This window comes from Pongo abelii, chromosome 10, assembly GCF_028885655.2.
Source record: "Pongo abelii isolate AG06213 chromosome 10, NHGRI_mPonAbe1-v2.0_pri, whole genome shotgun sequence".
NCBI lineage: Eukaryota > Metazoa > Chordata > Mammalia > Primates > Hominidae > Pongo > Pongo abelii.
This window is the reverse complement of record NC_071995.2, coordinates 69,540,695-69,560,108: the sequence shown is the minus strand read 5'-3', so window position 1 is coordinate 69,560,108 and position 19,414 is coordinate 69,540,695. Positions and strand designations below refer to the sequence as shown.

Genomic DNA, 19,414 nt, shown 5'->3' with positions numbered 1-19,414 from the left:
TCACGCATGTAATCCCAGCAGTTTGGGAGGTCAAGGCAGGCGGATCCTTGAGGTCAGGAGTTCGAGACCAGCCTGGCCAACATGGTGAAACCGCATCTCTACTAAAATACAAAAATTAGCTGGGCACGATGGCGGGTGCCTGTAATCTCAGCTACTTGGGAGGCTGAAGCAATAGAATTGCTTGAATCCAGGAGGTGGAAGTAGCAATGAGCTGAAATCGTGCCACTGCACTGCAGTCTGGGCAACAGAGTGAGGCTCTGTCTAAAAAACAAACAAACAAAACAAACAAACCAAAAACGAGTTACCCAAATGAGACAATGAGAACCTGAACTAGGTGGTGACAAAATAGAGTGAACAAACAGGAAAGACAAGATGGAATTATGAGCTTTAAGACTTGAAAACTGGCTGAATATAGGAGGTAAGAGAAGAAAATGACAGGGCAGGCACAAGTCTGGATAATAAGAATGCAAGCAGGCAAGGTAGGAGGAAATGCTTGTGGGAGGCAGGGCAGGTGACACATGAATGAATCTGGTTCTGCACATGTTGAGTTTTGAAGTATTGATGGATAGTTGGTGGAGGTGTCACTTAAGTAGTTGGGGATTTTCAAAATGTGGTAGCTAAGCTAGCGGTATCGACATCACCTGGAAGTGGCTTATAAATGCAAATTCTTGACTTTCTCCTCCCAATCCCTGGCCTGCTGAAATTCTGTGATGGGGCCCAGAGATGTGTGGTTTTACACGCACTACAGGTGATCCTGATGTCACTAGATTTTGAGAACCACTAGCCTAGAGTAGTGGTCCTCAAGCTTTACCATGCATCAGAATCACCTGGAGAGCTTGTTAAAGGCAGTTTTCTGAGTTTAACCCCCAGAGTTCCTGATTTACCAGGTTGGGGTGGGGGCACATGAATTTGTATTTCTCAAAAGCTAGCTCATATAAAGAAAAAGTTTAGATAAAGAATAAATAACAAAGTGGTGCCAGTGCACCACTGTCCAGGGACAGTATATTGAGAACCATTTGTCTAGCAATCAAAGGCAAAAGAGATCTGGTCTGGAAACATAGATTTGGGGGTCCTCTCTATGAGTTTCTCGCCCAGACACCTATCGTAGCCTCCTACTGGGTCCTTCGGCTTCCATAATTCCCCAATCTATTTTGCATGCAGAAATCAGAGAAATCTTTTAGGTTTATAAATCCTATTGGTTCACTAGCTGCACATAATCCTCCAATGGCTTCCCATTGCTCTTATTTGAATTCCATACATGGCTTAACTGGCCCTGCATGATCTGGTCTTTTCCTTCCTCTCCAAATGCATCCACATCACTTCCCTCTCTCTTACTCTGCTCCAGCCATACTGATTTTTTTGCAGATCCACAAACACATCACGTTCTTCCCACCTAAGGCCTCTGCTCACACTGTTCTCCTGCTTGAAATACTGTATCCCAGCTCCAGGCTCCCAATCCCTCCTCCACCTTCTCATCAGTTTAGACATCACCTTAGAGAGACCTTCCCTCCTTCTCACCCCTTGTTATTTATTCCTTATCTATACCATGTTTGTGTTATTCACTGCTCTTGTCACAATTAGCAAATATCATATGCAGTTGTGTCCTTGCTTATTCTCTGTCTCTTCCATTCAATTGACAACTTCCTGAGGGCAGAGGCTTGCTGAATGAATGAATGAAACAAACACAGCAAGTCCCATTTGCTCTTATGTTCTTAGTGGCTTCATAAATATGTGAATGGAGGAAGTATAGAGAAAGGAGACAATGAACTTAAGTGGAAATATATGAGGGATATCTACATTTTATAGGTGGTGGGGGAGAATGGAATGCTAAGGAGAAAAAGGAGGCAGAGAGGTAGGGCACTTTCAAAACAGTGGCTTAATTGTCATAACGAAAGATATACACCACAAACACACACACACACATATATATATATATATATATATATATATATATACAATGACAGATATCTAAATGTCTATATCTAGCTGGATGGATAGTCATTTGGAAGACTACCCATACAAAATAACCGCCGTGAAATAACACTTGAGTTTCAAGGAGGCAGTGTTTATAATCAATGGTCAGATCTATGAAGACAGGAGACGATCACTGTGAGGCCAAGGGGCCTGAAGATTATTCATGGGCATGAAGGTGTTTTCATTTTACGAACACAACTCAATATGTGGATTATAGTTTACCAAAGTTCTTTGATCATTGTTTCATTTGATCCTCAGGAAAAAAAAAAATCTCAAAAGACAGGCAGGACAGCTATACAGACGCTATTTTCAGTAACATGCTGGGGAAGTAGAAGTAACAAGCCTAGATTATGCTTTCAGGAAGTTTAGTGATCTCTCATTACAAATTTCATCTGTAATAATAGATATCTACTATTTATATAGAGATTCTTCATGTCCAACCATAATATGAGCAAACAGTTCCAGGGACAATAGTAACTTAAAAACAGACCTCTCTAGAGCTTCTCATGTTTCTTTTCTAAATCGAGTATTTGATTCCAATAGCACTAGAATCTGGGAAGATTTTAAAATGCTACTTGGAAATAAAGGCCTTTAACTTGGACAATTTTAAATGGTAACAATTCATTCCCCCCTCATGTAGTCAGACTACCAAGCTAAGTTTAATGTAACTTGTAGACGCCAGCAATAGTCACCATCTGCCATTAGCTCCCAACATCTCTACTACACTCTGATGGACCAAATGTAGGATCTTTTATTTGTCCACATAGCAAGCGTTAATGGAAGTTCCTAGAACTGAGTAAATAGAAGGAGGAGAGATACCGCTGGAGGGAAATGCAATGATTTCTCAGGTTATTAAAATAGTAAAGAACTAACTGCAATTGTTGTCTATATCCATTAAAGCTCAGAATTGGAAACAGTTTTTCAAGTCCAGGATCCCTGAGATTCCTGCAAAATCAGGCTCATGAAAAAAGAAAAGAGGGGGTTAAAATCTTTTTGAAGGTGTTTTCATTTTACTAATACAACTCTATATACAGAATATAGTTTACCAACGTTCTTTCATCATCCTTTCATTTGATTCTTGGAAACACCTTAAAAGGCAGGCAGCACCCTTCTCCTCTGAGGCCTAGTGAGCATTAAGTGGATTATCAGCTAGTAAGTGGCAGAGCCAGGATGGGAATCCTGGGCTTCTGGATCTAGATTCTGCGCTCTTCTTTCTATACCGCACAGTTTCCCTAATTTAGACCTGTTTTTCTTTCTTTTTTGCAAAAGAAAAAGACTCCCCTTCTCTATGCACGGGCACATTGCCACCAGAAGGACAATTGGCCTCTGCATATCTGGTCACCTTGTAGAGTCACAAAAACAAAACAAAACAAAACTAAACTAAACAAATAAAAAACAAGACTGAAATGTGTCAAAAACTTGCGGCATAGGTAGTAAGTGTTCTAGAATGTCAGGAAGGAGAGAGGAAGACAATTTTCTGTAATAGCTGTTCTTAAATACTTTCTGTAACTCATCATTCAATCAAGAGTTACAATGTTTTTTTTTTTTTTTTGAGACTGAGTCTCACTCTATCACCAGGCTGGAGTGCAGTGGCACCATCTTGGCTCACTGCAATCTCCGTCTCCCAGGTTCAAGCGATTCTACTGCCTCAGCCTCCTGAGTGGCTGGAACTACAGGTGCACGCCACAACACCCAGCTAATTTTTGTATTTTTAGTAGAGACGGGGTTTCACCATATTGGCCAGGATGGTCTCGATCTCTTGACCTCATGATCCACCCACCTTGGCCTCCCAAAGTGCTGGGATTACAGGTGTGAGCCCCTGCGCCCGGCTGAGTTACGTGCTTTTTTAAACATTAAGTCAGTGGATATCTCTAGCGCTTTATTGATTCTTACAGGATTTTGAACTATGACACCTTTGTTAAGGCTTAGCCATTAATGAGAGATGAACCATGGCTGTCTACACAGTTTATAACATAGTTAAAGGAATTAAATGAGAGAAATGATATATCAGGTAATTAGAGCTAAGGGGAAGGGTGATAATGTGGCTTTATTAATAGTGATTTTTTTTTTTTGAGACGGAGTCTCGCACTGTCACCAGACTGGAGTGCAATGGTCCGATCTCGACTCACTGCAACCTCCGCCTCCTGGGTTCAAGCGATTCCCTTGCCTCAGCTTCCTGAGTAGCTGGGACTACAGGTGCCCGCCACTACTCCCAGCAATTTTTTTTTTTTGTATTTTAGTAGAGACGGGTTTCACCATGTTGGCCAGGGTGGTCTCGATCTTCTGACCTCGTGATCTGCCCGCCTTGGCCTCCCAAAGTGCTGGGATTACAGGCGTGAACCATCTCACCCAGCTGATAGTGATTTTTAAAGACTGCGTTTTATGGTGGGAGGTTTCTTAGTATTATTGATAGTATCAGTGGCAATTTCCTATTTAATGTATAAAGAGATAAAGCACAAAAATGAGCTGAATAAGCTGAATGAAAGACTTAACACTTTCATACAGTGTCCTAATTGTCATAACACACACACAAACACACACACACAGAGAGAGAGAGAGAAAGAGAAAGAGAGAGTTAACATCTCTAGCTGTATGGGTGGTTGTTTATTAGTTCAAGTAAAATATATACTACATAAACATGGTGCTTAAGTATATGTACTTACATGTAAAAAATATTATCTAAGACTATTTTGGACCTATTGAACAATGCTAGATTGGTGAAATTCTACACCTGAAAGTTCTGATGATACTTTTCTCATAGATAGTATATAATAGTCGTAGATTAATAACCTGAATATCCAATCTCTTCCTCCTGGGAAGACAGCTCTTCATTGCTTTCTTTTGCATTCCCAGACACATGCACAGACACAGACACATATATACACACTGATCATTACACAACTCAGTTATAGAGCATTTAAAAGTGTTCAACTATGCAAACTACTGTGAAATCACAGTGCTAGATGCTATTGGAGAAAAGAAAAGCGCAAATAAACCATGCACAATTCCAGCCCACCCTCCACTTTCTGAGCATGGCTTTGAAAGTCATTTTGAATCTTAGCTTTGACCTAGGTTTGAATCTTGGCTCTGATACATACCAACTCCATTATGTTGGGTAAGTTCCTTATTTTCTCTGTATTTAAGTTTTCTTATCTGTTAACTGGGAATAATAATATCTATCTTTACGGGGTTGTTATAATTCACTGAAATGATGTGTGTAAAGCACTTTCAACAGTGATTGGCACAGAGTAAGCTATTATTGTTGTTACTACACTTATATTATTATTTTTGAAGATTGTATAGCCTAAAAGAGAATATAGACTTAAGCATATGTCTAACAGAAACAATCAACAGCATAAAAAAATGTTCTGTTAAAGGGATTTTTTTAAAACAATAAAAAAATAGAACCTCCCCAAACCCCTAAATTTAGCTTTGGGAACAAAGGAATAAACCAAGAAGAGTTGATCATTTTTCCAGGTTTTATAAATACTAACTTCTTTTGCCGCTAAATGAATAATGATGTCTTTAAGACATCAGTTAGGTGCAGCACAGAATTATATATGGAAAAGCAGTCTTGATTTTAAATTCAGCAAGTCAGCCAGCTTAGCAGAAAGAATTCCAGAACAGAATGAGGCAATGGAACGAATAGTCTTTAAAGGGTCTCCTCTATTTCTGAAATTTTGTGATTCTATGGTCAAGGTACTTGATGGAGTTTCCAGAGAGATAAAAATAAGACAAGGCAGAAAAGTATTAATAGTAGCATTTTCAAATGGTAGTTCTCTCCGCAAACACCATTGCTTTTTTTGTGATTTTTTTTCAACTATCTTTTTAAAAACTGGCCTTGGAACAGAATTAATATTCACCTCATGAAGAAAGAGGAGTTATTTTGAATGAGTTGGGTCACTGAGGGAGGAAATCTATTAAACAAAGTCCTTGGGGAAGTGAATTATTTATTGATTCAGCTTGTGGTCTAAAGTTGAGGTGTGTGTTGAGGGAGAAGGGAAGCATTTTGCCATGGGATATTATAAGGGAATTAAAGGGAAAAGGATAGGAAGGGCATACCTTAGAAATATGGGGGTAAACAGGGCTATGTATTCTATATTAATTGTGGCAGTATAGGGAGAACAAGATGGATGTAATTTTTTAAAATTCTGATGTTTGAAAATTATTTAAAATAACCTTTAAAAATGTTGACTAATGTCAATGAAAATCTGTTACTTTTTTCTTAGGGAGTTAACATGTGTAAGAAACTCCTTTTACATATTTTGCTTTCTTGTTAGTTCATTCATTAAAAATTTACAGATTATTTATTATGTACCAGCCATGACTAAGACAGACATTGTTCCAGCTCCTATGAAGGTTAAATCCTAGCAATGGAAATGTCCTGAGACAAAAGAGAAGATGGAAAAAAAAGGCCTGGGACCTAGAGTGAAAATCCATTCCATGAATCATAAAACCTTCTATACAATCTAGAAATCTAAGATTCCCTACCATAACCCTTGATATCAATTTGATCACATGCAACTGATTTCAGTAGTAAAACAATAGCATTTCATAAAATATAATGCCATCAAAAATAAATGCAGATAAAACTCCAGAGGGGAGAAATTTCAAAATGTTATCCTCTTAATTCTCTTGAGAAAATGATCAACGTAGTGTAATTGCTTATGATGAAACATTCCTTCTACCTCCCATGGTGGATTCTGTGGTGCATTAGCAATTTAAATTACTCCCTAAATTGGACTCTGACTTCAGGATTTATAAAGAAAATATTTTCAAAAGAGGTCATTACCTAAACAATTCCTTTAATCAACAGTCAGAGGATTGACTCAACTGATGGTGCCAAACGTTCTACACTAGGGCTGTGATGGGGTATCACCTTCTTATCCCCATCATTCAAAAGCATAAGAGGATCAAATGAATTTTTAAATGCAGATTTTTGATTTATACAGTTCTTTTTCATCTTCTGAAAAGTGGTTACTAGACTTAATCAAAATTCCTCTGTGTATCATTAACTAATTTTAGCTTCCTCCTTTTTTAGTTTTTATTTTTAGTGTTTGGAAGAGCCCAGTTTTAAATCTTCTGTGGATTTCACATTTTTCTACTGAAGCCTTGAGGAAAGCTAAATTTAAAAGTAGGGAAATAGTAATTAAAAGTGATTAGGACAAGAAGTTTTGGTGCTATGCAATGTGGACTCAATTCTCCCTGTCACAAGCCGAACCAAGCAGCAGTTTTTGGTTTTGATTATAGCTTTACTTGCGATTTTAATAAACATGAACCAGTATTCAAACTTTTAATATCCTGCTGCTTAACTATTTCCAAAGAGCTATCCAGCTTTTAAACAGGCTTTGTTTTAAAATTTTAATTTGTTTGGCTCAGTCTCACCTTAGAAAGTTGTAGCCTTATGGTAAACTCTTTTATAAGTTGATTTCCAGAATCATAAGCAATTCTATTTTTGCCCCCTCCCAACTAAGTGTTTCCTCATGTTCTGAAATTGTTGGTGCTGACAGGTTTTCTGCCTTGTTTTATCTGGTTCCCACAGTAAGTATGAGAGACAAACACAAGAATGTGCCCAGTGTTGACTGGATGCATCAAGACTACAGTGATACTTACAACTCCTCCAGGAAGCGGAGACTGGGCAGGGGATTTGGGAGCAGCTGACTGATGTTGTTCATACTGAGGTCTCTGGAGGGGAAAACAGACAGCGTGTGAGGAGCAGCGAATGCCACCACAAGGAAATCCAGCTGTTCAATTCACACATTTCCAAACAATACAGTAAAATGAACTCATTCCTCTGCTTGACAGATGAATCGCTATTCTACATCTTAAATATTAATTCCTTTTCTCCAACATTCCCCGCAACATCATGGGCTCTCTATCAAATTAGAGACTCTAGGAGGAACTTACATGGAATTCAAAATGACTTAGACCATTCGTGGGCATGGTTGTAATTCTTTATGTTTAAAATTATGTGAGTAGGACAGCAAAGGAAACAGACATAACTCAACTCTAGACATAACTCAACTTTGTGTCTTGCTTTAAATTGTGTGACAAAGAGAAATGTCTTCACCGTGCAACTCTAGAAGTCCTGTTTCTCTGCGACTTTAAGCACCTTGTAAAAACAAATGTTTTGATTCAAAGAAATTTAAAACAACAACAACAACAAAACAAGACAAAAAGCCTATTCCCTCCTTCTAACATGTTCCTTTTGCAGGTTCTCAGATTGCATTAAATAAGTGAAATGAACCATAAAACGAGGGTGTAAGGTGATCCTGCTCTGTAGCACACTTCCTGCTGGGCCTGCACAGTAGTTCCTGGCACAGGAAACAACAAGCCACTTTAAGCAGAACTCAATCAATTTTTGTTTTAAACGAAACTCTGTGTAATTACATTTAATTCTGTGTTTTTTTTTTTCCCTATTTCTTTACTGTCTCTTACATAACCCCACAGCATCATGGGTATATGCCCTCTGTATCTCAGAGGCCAAAAGACTGACAGCTGGACAGATTCTAATCAAGACCAACTCAGATTTTATGTAGTCAGCTGAAGGTCACTTGAGAAATGACTTGTTGCACGAACCTGAAGATTCAGAACTTACGGCATCGTATTCTCAGACCAGGCCTCCATTAAAATTTATCTTGAGAAAATATAATGAAGTTCTTTTCAACCTGAATTATTGCTTTTATTAAAGTGGACACATCCATTGCACCTAACCAGCTGATTTCATTCACAATATAACTTGGTTCTTCTATCAAATATTGAGTTTACATCAGTGAAGCTAAGAATTGAGGAATCATTCACTCTTTGCCTTTAAAAAGTCACAATAATGTGCAAAGAAGAGAAAATATTTTATTAATTGTTTCAGAGTATGGCACTACCCCCAAATTGCTGTTAATTTTATTATGTTAGTGAACAGTAAATAACGAAGCCAAGTAAATGCTATGTTCTTAAGCTAAGACTAGACAATGCCATAAATATAGACTAAAATTTTTTTGCATTGTCCATATTTCAAAAATCTGGATTTTTCTGGCATTGTCTAGATAAAAAAGTCAAGTAATTGATAAACAATTTCATTTTTTTTGCAAACATTCCCGTGAAATAGCACAGTCATTAAGTTCACCAAACAGACATGTTTTAAACTGATCAATGCAGTTTCTGGATTCCTCACAGTGATTATAGAATCTCTGCAAAGACTTGATATTTCTCAGGAATATTCACTTTTTAAAATTTGATATCCTACTTATTTCCTAAAAGGATCAAGGTGGTTTGATTTTGGGGCAGGTCTATTGGTAACGCAGATCAAACCAGTCTCGACATCAAGACATATGGTGTGGAGAGCATAGATTTTCTCTCATATTTTTCTGTGTGATGTGCAAATCACTTCAGAACAAACATTGATCTTGTTTATCTGCAGAAAGCTCTAAACAGAACATGGTCACTTACATATCAAGGTGATTCATAAGCACTCCACATTTTTTTAATATTTGTTACCCTATTTCAAGTACCTGGAAGTGAGGCTTATGTAAGCATTCACTCTCTGGTTCCCAATTGAACACTTTTTATGGTGGAGGAGACTACGGCAGCAGAGAAAGAGCAGGCAAGCCTGAGAAGAGCGTCTTGGGTGGGAACCTAGACTTTCCTATTTACTAGCTGCATAATCTTGGGAAAACTAACCTCATTATGCAGCCTTCTTTATTTTTAAAGAAGGGTGTCTCTATGCTAATAGCTTGAAACCCTATGATTAGCCATCTCCAATCAGAAGGGAGTGATTTAATTCTTTTCTTAAAAAGGAAAGTACCTGGCTGGGCATGGTGGCTCACACCTGTAATCCCAGCACTTTGGGAGCCTGAGGCAGGTGGGTCACCCGAGGTCGGGAGTTTGAGACCAGCCTGGCCAACATGGTGAGACCCCATCTCTACTAAAAATACAAAAATTAGCCAGGCATGGTGGTGGGCACCTGTAATCCTAGCTACTTGGGAGGCTGAGGCAAGAGAATTGCTTGAACCCAGGAGGCAGAGGTTGCAGTGAGCTGAGGTTGTACCATTGCACTCCAGCCTGGGCAGCAAGAGTGAAACTCCCGTCTCAAAAAAAAAAAAAAAAAGGAAAGTACCTATCTTTTCCAACAGGAATTAATAACTTTACTGTGCTACCTGACATATCATATTGTAATTCCTCTTAGACAATGACTTAGTACTAGAAAACCAACCCCTTACCACCTGTTTTCTAATACAGGCTGTTTTCTTTTAAAAAGCCTCTAGCAGTTCATATAAACTTGTAGCAGAAAATAACTTTTAATAGCAATGATCTAAGACCAAATGAAATGGGCCTCTAAAATAAAATTCAAAATGGACAAGGTAAAAATTAATTTGCCTGCATTTGCTTTTTTCCCTTCTGTGTGCACTTTTGCATTGATGTTAAAATGTAATCATGGTTCTCCAGCTCAGTGTATTCCAAACTATCCATGGTGAAAGACGAAATTTTTTAAATTTCTAATTTGCTGTGGACTTACACTATTATAAACTACAATAAAAATTGATTACTAAAAAGGTGAAATAAAAATACAAAGATATACAAAATACAAGGCTCAATATTTTATTATGTGATTTAACAGAAATAGTTAAATGACTACAAAAGTTTCCAGACTTTACTCTGAAATTCTTATCTGTTGTGGATCAATAAAAACAGCCGTGGCCTGGGGTGGGTCCTTGACTTCTCTTTGGTGAGCGATGCTCCTCTTGCCTTCATATCAAGAATGGTGAGGCTTAAATTACTTTTAGCCTGCTCATCTTTGACTTACCAATGATAGAATTAGAGAATGTTTGGCTGTTAGAGAGGACTGAAACTCACTAGAATGAGAATGCTCATTATAGATGAGGAAAATGAGGCTCAGTGAGGTGAGGTGGCCTCTAAGTTTCAGTGCAATATTCAGGGGGAAAGCCCAGGCCTGGAACCTAGGTCTAGGCCCTAGGGTTTTTTGTTTTGTTTTGCTTTCTTTATTTTTGTGTACCACCTTTCTAATTGATGCAAAATATCTTCATTCTTACGCTTAAATTATTTTTAAATCATTCCTTTTATTTTTCTATAGCATTTGGTCTTTTTGACCCCTGGTACACATACAACCTTAGCAGCAAATGAAGGGTCTTAAAATAATTTCCAAGCCTGTGCATTATTTACTCTTTAAGTAATTATTTTAAAATGCTCTGTTTTTTTAAACCACATCTTACCCATAATCAGTTTCCTAAAAATCAATGAAGCCACATAATGAATTTCTTGATGTTTTGTCAAGATGTAGAAATTAATTTTGAAGAACTGGTCACTATGTAAAAGGATTTTGTAAGAAATGGATGATTGATTTCCGTTGTGACAAGATGGTCAAATAAGTTACACCATTCTGCCCTGTCTCTGATCCACCTCTTATCTATGCTATATTACTGATCACGTCTAGAAATCTAGAATAGAGATTGCAAATTCCATGAGAGCAGTTGTTATATATAGGGACCAACCCAGGAGCTTTAAAAAATGTTGATGTCTGGACTGGCACAGTGGCTCACACCTGTAATCCCAGCACTTTGGGAGGCTGAGGTGGGAGGATTGCGTAAGGCCAAGAGTTTGAGACCAGCCTGGGCAACACAGGGAGACCTTGTCTCTACAAAAAAATAAAAAATAAAAATAAATAAATAAATAAAAAATTAGTTAGATGTGGTGGTGTGTGCCTGTAGTCCCAGCTACTTAGGAGGCTGAGATGGGAGGATCACCTGAGCCTGGGAGGTTGAGGCTGCAGTAAGCCATGGTCACACCACTGTACTTCAGTCTGGGTGACAGAGTGAGCCTCTGTCTTAAAAAATGTTGATGTCTAAGTTTCATCCCCAGGATTTTGGAGTTAATTGATCCAGTGTAGGCACTGGAGTTTTTAAAAGCTTTTCGGGTGACTCGAATGTTCAGCCAGGGCTGAAAACAACTGCCTGGAGTAACTCTAAATTTTTAGGCCAGTTCTCTGACCTCTACAACTCGAAATTGAGGAAGCTTAAGATGATTAAAGGTACTGTTTCTTATGGGTTCCTATGGGTTCCATCCCAGCAGACAGTATCTTTCCCTTAAAAATGTTTTTGTTACTTGCAGCTCTATTTTATTTTTCATTTTACAGATGTTAACTGAGAATTAATGTGGTCAGGTTTTATTCTAGGAACACAGTGGAGCATATATCTGAGTCATCTTTAACTTTTCCCTTTCCCACCATCCCTACATCCATAAGCCCTCTGGTGTTAATTGTACCACAGAGTTTGCTTCTGGATCTGGCCCCTCTTCTTTCTTCTTGGCTGCCTTTGGTTAGGCCCCTGTACTGCTGAAAACTGTTCTGCTCTCCATGTTTACTGTGTCTCCTCATTCTGGGTCATCTTCTACACCATGGCCAGAAAAGTTACCCTGAGAAGTCTGTCTGGTCATCACTCTACACAGAGCCACTGCTACCCAAAAAGGAATGCAGCCCCTCCGGTAGATGAATTAAAAGAGGGCTCCCTCTCCTGAGGGGCTGAAGAATTAAAGAAAATATCCTCTTCCTCCTGGGGTAACAGCTACAGAGCAAGCAGGATGAATGGCTTGGCAAGCAGAGCTCGACCTAGAGTTTAGACCCCATGAAGGAGCCTCTGTGCAGGATACAACCTGTCCAACGGTAGCCATACAGGACAGTGCTATCTGAGACTTCTGCTGGCTCCTGCCTCTGGGAGGAAATGATGTCCAAACTCCTTAGGCTCTTAACAATCTGGTTTAATGTGGGTTTCCATCTTGATCTCAAGCCACTTTCCTCCGTGCAATGTGTGATCTAGTTACATGGAAATTCTTACCGTTTCCCTTTGCATGTGTCTTTACATGTGTGGTTCTCTTCCCTGGAATGCATTATCCTCTCCATTTCCAAATTACCACTCCCCCATGTCTCTTCCAAGGCCATTCAAGATCTAGTTCAACAGACCCTTGCCATTCTGACACAACCTCTTATCTTTCCATCTTCATTGTTCTCTATTTCAACCTCCAGTCCTTTGATACTTCCTGTATCAAAGCTCATCTTAGCCCCAAAACCTAGGCTGTTGCTCTCCTGGATCACCATGTCACCAACACTCTCAACTCCCTAGCCCCTGTCTTTTGTTTTACTTTCCTGGAAAAACCTCAGCTCTGGAAAAACACCATGATTCCTTTATCTTCTCTGTTATTATCCCAGGATACTGAGTGCTACGAGAAAATAAAAAAACCTCATAAATGTGCAGATCAGTGACTATAAATTCACGGTCTCTGTGTGTTTGTAACACCAGTGCCCAATTCTGTGCTTTGCTGTTGCTCAACTTACTCCCATGAGAACTGCTGCCAGCCTTTACCACTTGCCTTGAACCTCTTCATCAATGACCACCCCCATCATGCTTATGGGGCACCTGTCCTCTTACTGCATGGAAATAACTGGGATTCTTTGGACCACCAAGGATGTTCTCCTTTGTCCCCTGCTTACCATACCCATACCTTCCTCCTTATTAGCCATCCTTATGGATCCCTTCCCCTTTAGCATACTGCAGCACATTACTGTGTGCTATGGACTGAAGGTTTGTGTTCCCCCAAATTCATATGCTAAGCCCTGAATCCCTAAAGTGGTGATATTTGGAGATGGTGCCTTTGGGAGGTAATTAAGTCATGAAAGAGGAGCCCCCATGATGAGATTAGTGTCCTTATAAAAAGACATGAGAGGGCTCCACTGTCTGCCACTTAAGGATACAATGTGTGTAAAACAAAAATGCTAACCACTACACTATGGAACCATGTTAAGGATACAATGTGAAGTTGGTCAACTGAAAACTGAGGGAGCTGACCCCCAGAGGACACTGGATCTGCTGGTACCTTGATCTTGGACTTCTCAGCCTGTAGAACTGTGAGATATATGTTTTTGTTGTTTAAGACACCCAGTTTATGCTAATTTGTTGTAGTAGCCTGGACAAGTGGCTACACTGCCTCTAAGAGCATGAGGTATAGAACTCTTCTGAAATAAAATACTCTTGGGAGCAAACTCTCTTTGTGTTTTGCTCACCTTTCAAAATGATTGTTTTTGCTTGTAATTAAATTTTCCTTTTCAGTTGATCCTATTTGTTTTCTTTCCTAGGGATTCCTCAAAGATTCTCGTTCATTGAAAGGTGCCCTTCTACCCCCATGCCCAAGTGCCACTGACTTCTGCTTCTCCTCCTCTTTTTCCTTCTGCTCCCCTCTTCTTTTCTCCTTCTTTTCCCTTTCTTTTTATTCTTCTTCTGAAGTATGTTTCCTATCATTTCTATGGATTTGTTGTGAGGGAGATGACTAAAGTAAGTACTTTGTTCATCATCTTAAAATTCAGCCATAGTTGAGATTTGGTATTTGAATAAGTGAACAAGGAAGTCTTTTTTACAGTGTTACTATTTTAAAAAATTAAGGAAACAAAAAAAAAATCGATGCTCTTTCTTTAATCTTTGCCACAGTCGAAGACAAATATTTACATCTTTAGCAGCACAGTGCAATTCCTATTTCTTCTAAGTACAATCATTTTAAATTTGTCTTTGGAGATCCAGTAGCATTTAGCTCTCTGCCAGATATCTTTGGTAACAATGGATCTAGGCTGGAGCCATTCTAGCACTTTTTAATCGATCACTTTTCAAATATACTTCTAGAGATAATATACTTCTTGTGAATCTCAAAAGGCAAGGTGCAGGCTTGAGCAGAATTTTATTATAGTATGAATAGTATTATTTCCAGGTACTTTAAAAATGTTATCATTTTTAACTTCAAAACACTGTATCCTTAAGAATATTTTTTATTGAAGTATAACATATACAGGAAAATGCATAACATATACAGGAAACATATATATAACGTATATAGGAAACATATATAACATATATAACATATACAGGAAAATGCATAAATTCTGTGTCCAGCCTGATAAATTTTCCTTCCTCCCTCCCTTCCTCCCTTCCTTCCTTCCTTATTTCCTTCTTTCCTTCCTTCCTTTCTTCCTTCCTTCCTCTTTCTCTCTTTCTTTCTTTTCTTCTTTCAACTAAAGTTTCACCCTGTCTCCCAGGCTGGAGTGCACTGGCATGATCATGGCTTACTGCAGCCTCAACCTCCAAGTCCCAAGTTATCTCCCCACCTCAGCCTCCCGGATAGCTGGAACCACAGGTTTGCACTACCATACTTGGCTAATTAAAAAAAATTTTTTTTTTTTTTTTTTTTTTTGTAGAGATGAGGTCTCACTGTGTTGCCCAGGCTGGTCTTGAACTCCTTGGCTCAGTTGATTCTCCCACCTTGGCCTCCCAAAGTGCTGGGATTACAGGCATGCCACTGCGCCTGGCCCCTGATGAATTTTCACAATGTGAACACACCTCATAAACTAGCACAAATCAAGAAATAGAATACTGACATCACCTCAGAACCCCCTCATGTTCCCTTCCATTCATTGCTCCCCACCAAAAGTAACCATTCTCCTGACATCTAACATTTTATATTAGTTTTGCTTCTTTTTAATCTTTCTGTAAATGAAATCATTTATAGACATTTTTGTGTCTAGCTTCTTCACTCATTATATTTGTTAGATTTATCCTTATGTTGTGCATAGCAATCGTTTATTCCTTCTTAATGCAATATAGTGTTTCATTTTATCATTACACCACAATTTATGTACCCACTCAGCTGTTGGTGGAGATTTGGATTGTTTTTAGTTTGTGACTATTATGAACAGTACTGCTATAAATATTCTTAAACACATTTATTGAACATTCATATGTGTACATATTTGTTAGGTACATATCTAGGAGTAGAATTGCTGAGTATTGGTGTATGCATATGTCTGCTTTAATATATACCGCCAAATAGTTTTCTAAAGTGGTTATATCAATTTATACTCCCGCAAGTAGCCTATAAGAATACCAATTATTTCATATCCAGTAGTTTCCATTTGTTGTCACCAAAATTGTTATAATTTCTCTCTTTCTCTCTTTTTTTTTTGTTGAGATGGAGTCTTCCTCTGTTGCCCAGACTGGAGTGCAGTGTGATCTCAGCTCACTGCAACCTCCACCTCCTGGGTTCAAGTGATTCTCCTGCCTCAGCCTCCCGAGTATCTGGTACTACAGGCACGTGCCACCACGTCCAGCTAATTTTTTGTATTTTTGGTAGAGACAGAGTTTCACCGTGTTAGGCAGGATGGTCTTGATCTCCTGACATGGTGATCTGCCCACCTCAGCCTCCCAAAGTGCTGGGATTACAGGTGTGAGCCACCATGCCTGGCTTTTTTCTCTTTTTTATTTTAGTCATTTTGGCATGTACAGTGATATCACATTGTGGTTATAATTTGCATTTTCCTCATGTCTCATAGAGCTGAACGTCTTTTCATATGACTTTGACCATCAGGATACCCTTTTTTTGCGAACTGCCAGCAGAACATTTTATCTTATTTGATGACCTTTGAATTAGAAGTAAAACATACTTGCTGTAACAAGTGAAACTATACATTGATATATAAGGAAAGGGCTAATAATCTTTCTTTTTCTAATATTACTCTCGTTTTCTAATATTACTTCTCCTGGGGTTTCAAAGGAATTCTTTTGAAAGAGTTAACAGTGTAACAGTTAAAAGTGTGTATTCTGTAGATATTTTGTCTTAGTTTGAGTCCTGGCCTTGATATTTCAGAGCTGAGTAACCTTGAGCAAGTTATTTAACACCTTTGTACCTCAGTTCCCTCATCTGCATCATCTGTGAAATAGAGATAACAGTATCTACTTCATAAAATTGTTATGAGAAATGTTAAAGTAAAATTAAAATAGAGACCAGGCCTGAAAAATTTCTGAGCAAACAAAACCAGCTAGGGCTTAAAAGTAGCCTTCATCTAGCTTAAATTGCAAATATAGGTGGAACCTGACTGAGGTCACACTGCAGATATAAGCTAAACTTAACTTGGGACATTAATGGTAAATGTTTATGTTGAACAGAAATTAAACTTAACTCTAGTCAATCATAAGCAGCCAACTAAGATATAATTATGTGACTAAGAACTTCCCAAAAAAGTACCCCCAAAAGGATAATTATGTAACTGTAAGTCAATCTGATTTCTTTGTTTTACTTTTGCATCTTCCCATAAATGCTTGCCTCTGATGTTCTGCACTGGAATGCGAAACCTCTGTTGGTCTGGTGTTCCCCAACTCATGAATTACTTCTTACTCAAACTCTAAAATTTTGCTGTGCTTTAGATTTTCTTTAAGTTTGGTGTCAGAAGTGGGATTCAAAGGAGACCCCCCCCCTCTGCCCGCCCCAAAACCTTGGGCCATGCCACGGGGTGTATCAAGGAACCAGGCAAAAGGTACCTGCTGAGTCCATGGAGCTCATTGCTTTCTCACTGCATCTGGAGGTCCTGGTTAAGTCCCTCTCAGATTTCAAGCTCCACAATTTGTGTCCTGAGCTCTCCAAGTTTATCTGAATAATTTTATTCCCTGTTGTACCCAGGTATCAAATTTGAGTGCTTGACATAAACTAGACTAGGTCCAGTCTAGTGCACTAGTTTCCAGAATAGACTGGAATCCAGATTGGGATCTCGAGGTTAAACTGGGTATTCAATAGGAACTAGACTGAGTTTGTAGTTGGAAGCCTCAGGTAGATAGAATTTTAAAAAGACAGGATATTATGGGTTTGTCAATATCTAAGGAGTCTGGGACTCCTCTGCTGGGAACACCAACAAATTTTTTATTTAGAAATTATAGACCCCAAACTTGTGCCATTCTAGAAAAATGGGTGTGCCTACAAGAAATAATTTGAAGTTGCAGTGGCCACAATGGGGAAATTTTAATCTAGCTAAAATTGTTCATTTATGGGGCATAATGGAAAAGAATGGATCCTAAATACCTCAGAAACAATGGCATGCATTTTTTGATTGGTATACAGAGGCTTACAAAGAACTAGCTGATCCAAAATTGCCTCTCTAAAAGACTCTTTACTCAAGCCAGGTGCAGTGGTTCAGCGGTTCATGCTTGTAATCTCAACACTTTGGGAGGCCTCAGTGGGAGGATTGCTTTAGCCTAGGAGTTCAAGACAAGCCTGGGCAACATAGTGAGACCTAGTCTCTACAAAAAAAAATCAAGGCCGGGTGCGGTGGCTCACGCCTGTAATCCCAGCACTTTGGGAGGCCGAGGTGGGCAGATCACGAGGTCAGGAGATCAAGACCATCATGGCTAACATGGTGAAACCCCGTCTCTACTAAAAAAAATACAAAAAATTAGCCAGGCATGGTGGCAGGCACCTGTAGTCCCAGCTACTCAGGAGGCTGAGGCAGGAGAATGGCGTGAACCCAGGAGGCAGAGCTTGCAGTGAGCCGAGATCGTGCCACTGCACTCCAGCCTGGCAGACAGAGCGAGACTCTATTTAAAAAAAAAAAATCAAAAAATTAGCTGGGTATGGTGGCCCATGCCTGTGGTCCCAGCCACTCGATAGGCCGAGATGGGAGGATCACCTGAGCCTAGAAGGTCAATGCTTCAGTGAGCTGTGATGGCACCACTGCACTCCAGCTTAGGCAACAGAGCATGACCCTGTCTCGGGAAAAAAAAAAAAAAAGCTTATTTACTAAAATCAAATAAGACAACTGAAAAGCTTAAGCAATAAATTGAGGGCAAAAGTAAGGAAATTATGTGGTAACTGATGTGACTTTGTTTCCTGCCTTTATTCTCCTCTACCTAATTATTCTAAATCCACAAACTCATTTGTGAAACCAGCTCTTTCTCCTAAACCTACTAATCCTTTTGCTCAATTACATTTTTATCTGGAGAATAAAGAGAGAAAGGAAGTTAAGTAAATGCCTCATAAAGTTAGGCCCTCAGAATACCCAGGTTTGGCTCCTATCAATAATTTTATTCCTTGGTCAAAAACTGAACTCAGAGCCATAGCAAAATATTTTCCAAATTGCAAAGAAAATCCACAAAAATTTTCTGAGGAATTGAGAATCCTCATAGGAGCCTATGACCCTGTGTTTCCTGATTTATATCAGTTTATACACATAATATTAAGACCCAGAGATGTACACTAATGGATAAAAAGAGCAGGATGGGATAAGCCTGAGGAAAGGACTGCTGACTCTTCAATAGTTACTTCTAGGGATGGTAAAAAAGATGCCAGAAAAATAGCCGAAAAACTGCTGGAAACGATCCCTATTGTCTTCCCACAAAAGACTGGTCCATTATTCAACCATGTATACAAACAAAAAGAAATAAATTAGTTTCTGATTACAAGGCTAGATTTGTTAAACATTCTGGTCTTAAAATACAGCAGGGAAAATTTAATGCTGAAACTGAAATAGCTCTTACAGACTTACTCATTCATGGGCTCTGACCAAAGCTTGGTGACCTGATTAAAAAATGAAAGATTGGATGGGAAGTTACTGATACAGCTGAATTAGTCA

At 38.9% G+C, this 19,414-nt stretch overlaps 1 protein-coding gene across 1 annotated transcript in view; it reads right to left on the bottom strand.

Annotated features, from left to right (window-relative positions):
- The window catches only part of LGR5 (leucine rich repeat containing G protein-coupled receptor 5), a 145,989-nt gene that overhangs the window by 72,975 nt on the left and 53,600 nt on the right, over nucleotides 1–19,414 (bottom strand). The window contains exon 2 of the mRNA XM_002823516.4: nucleotides 7,588–7,659. Coding sequence (XP_002823562.3) covers nucleotides 7,588–7,659 — 72 coding nt within the window. The remainder of the gene's footprint in view (nucleotides 1–7,587; nucleotides 7,660–19,414) is intronic.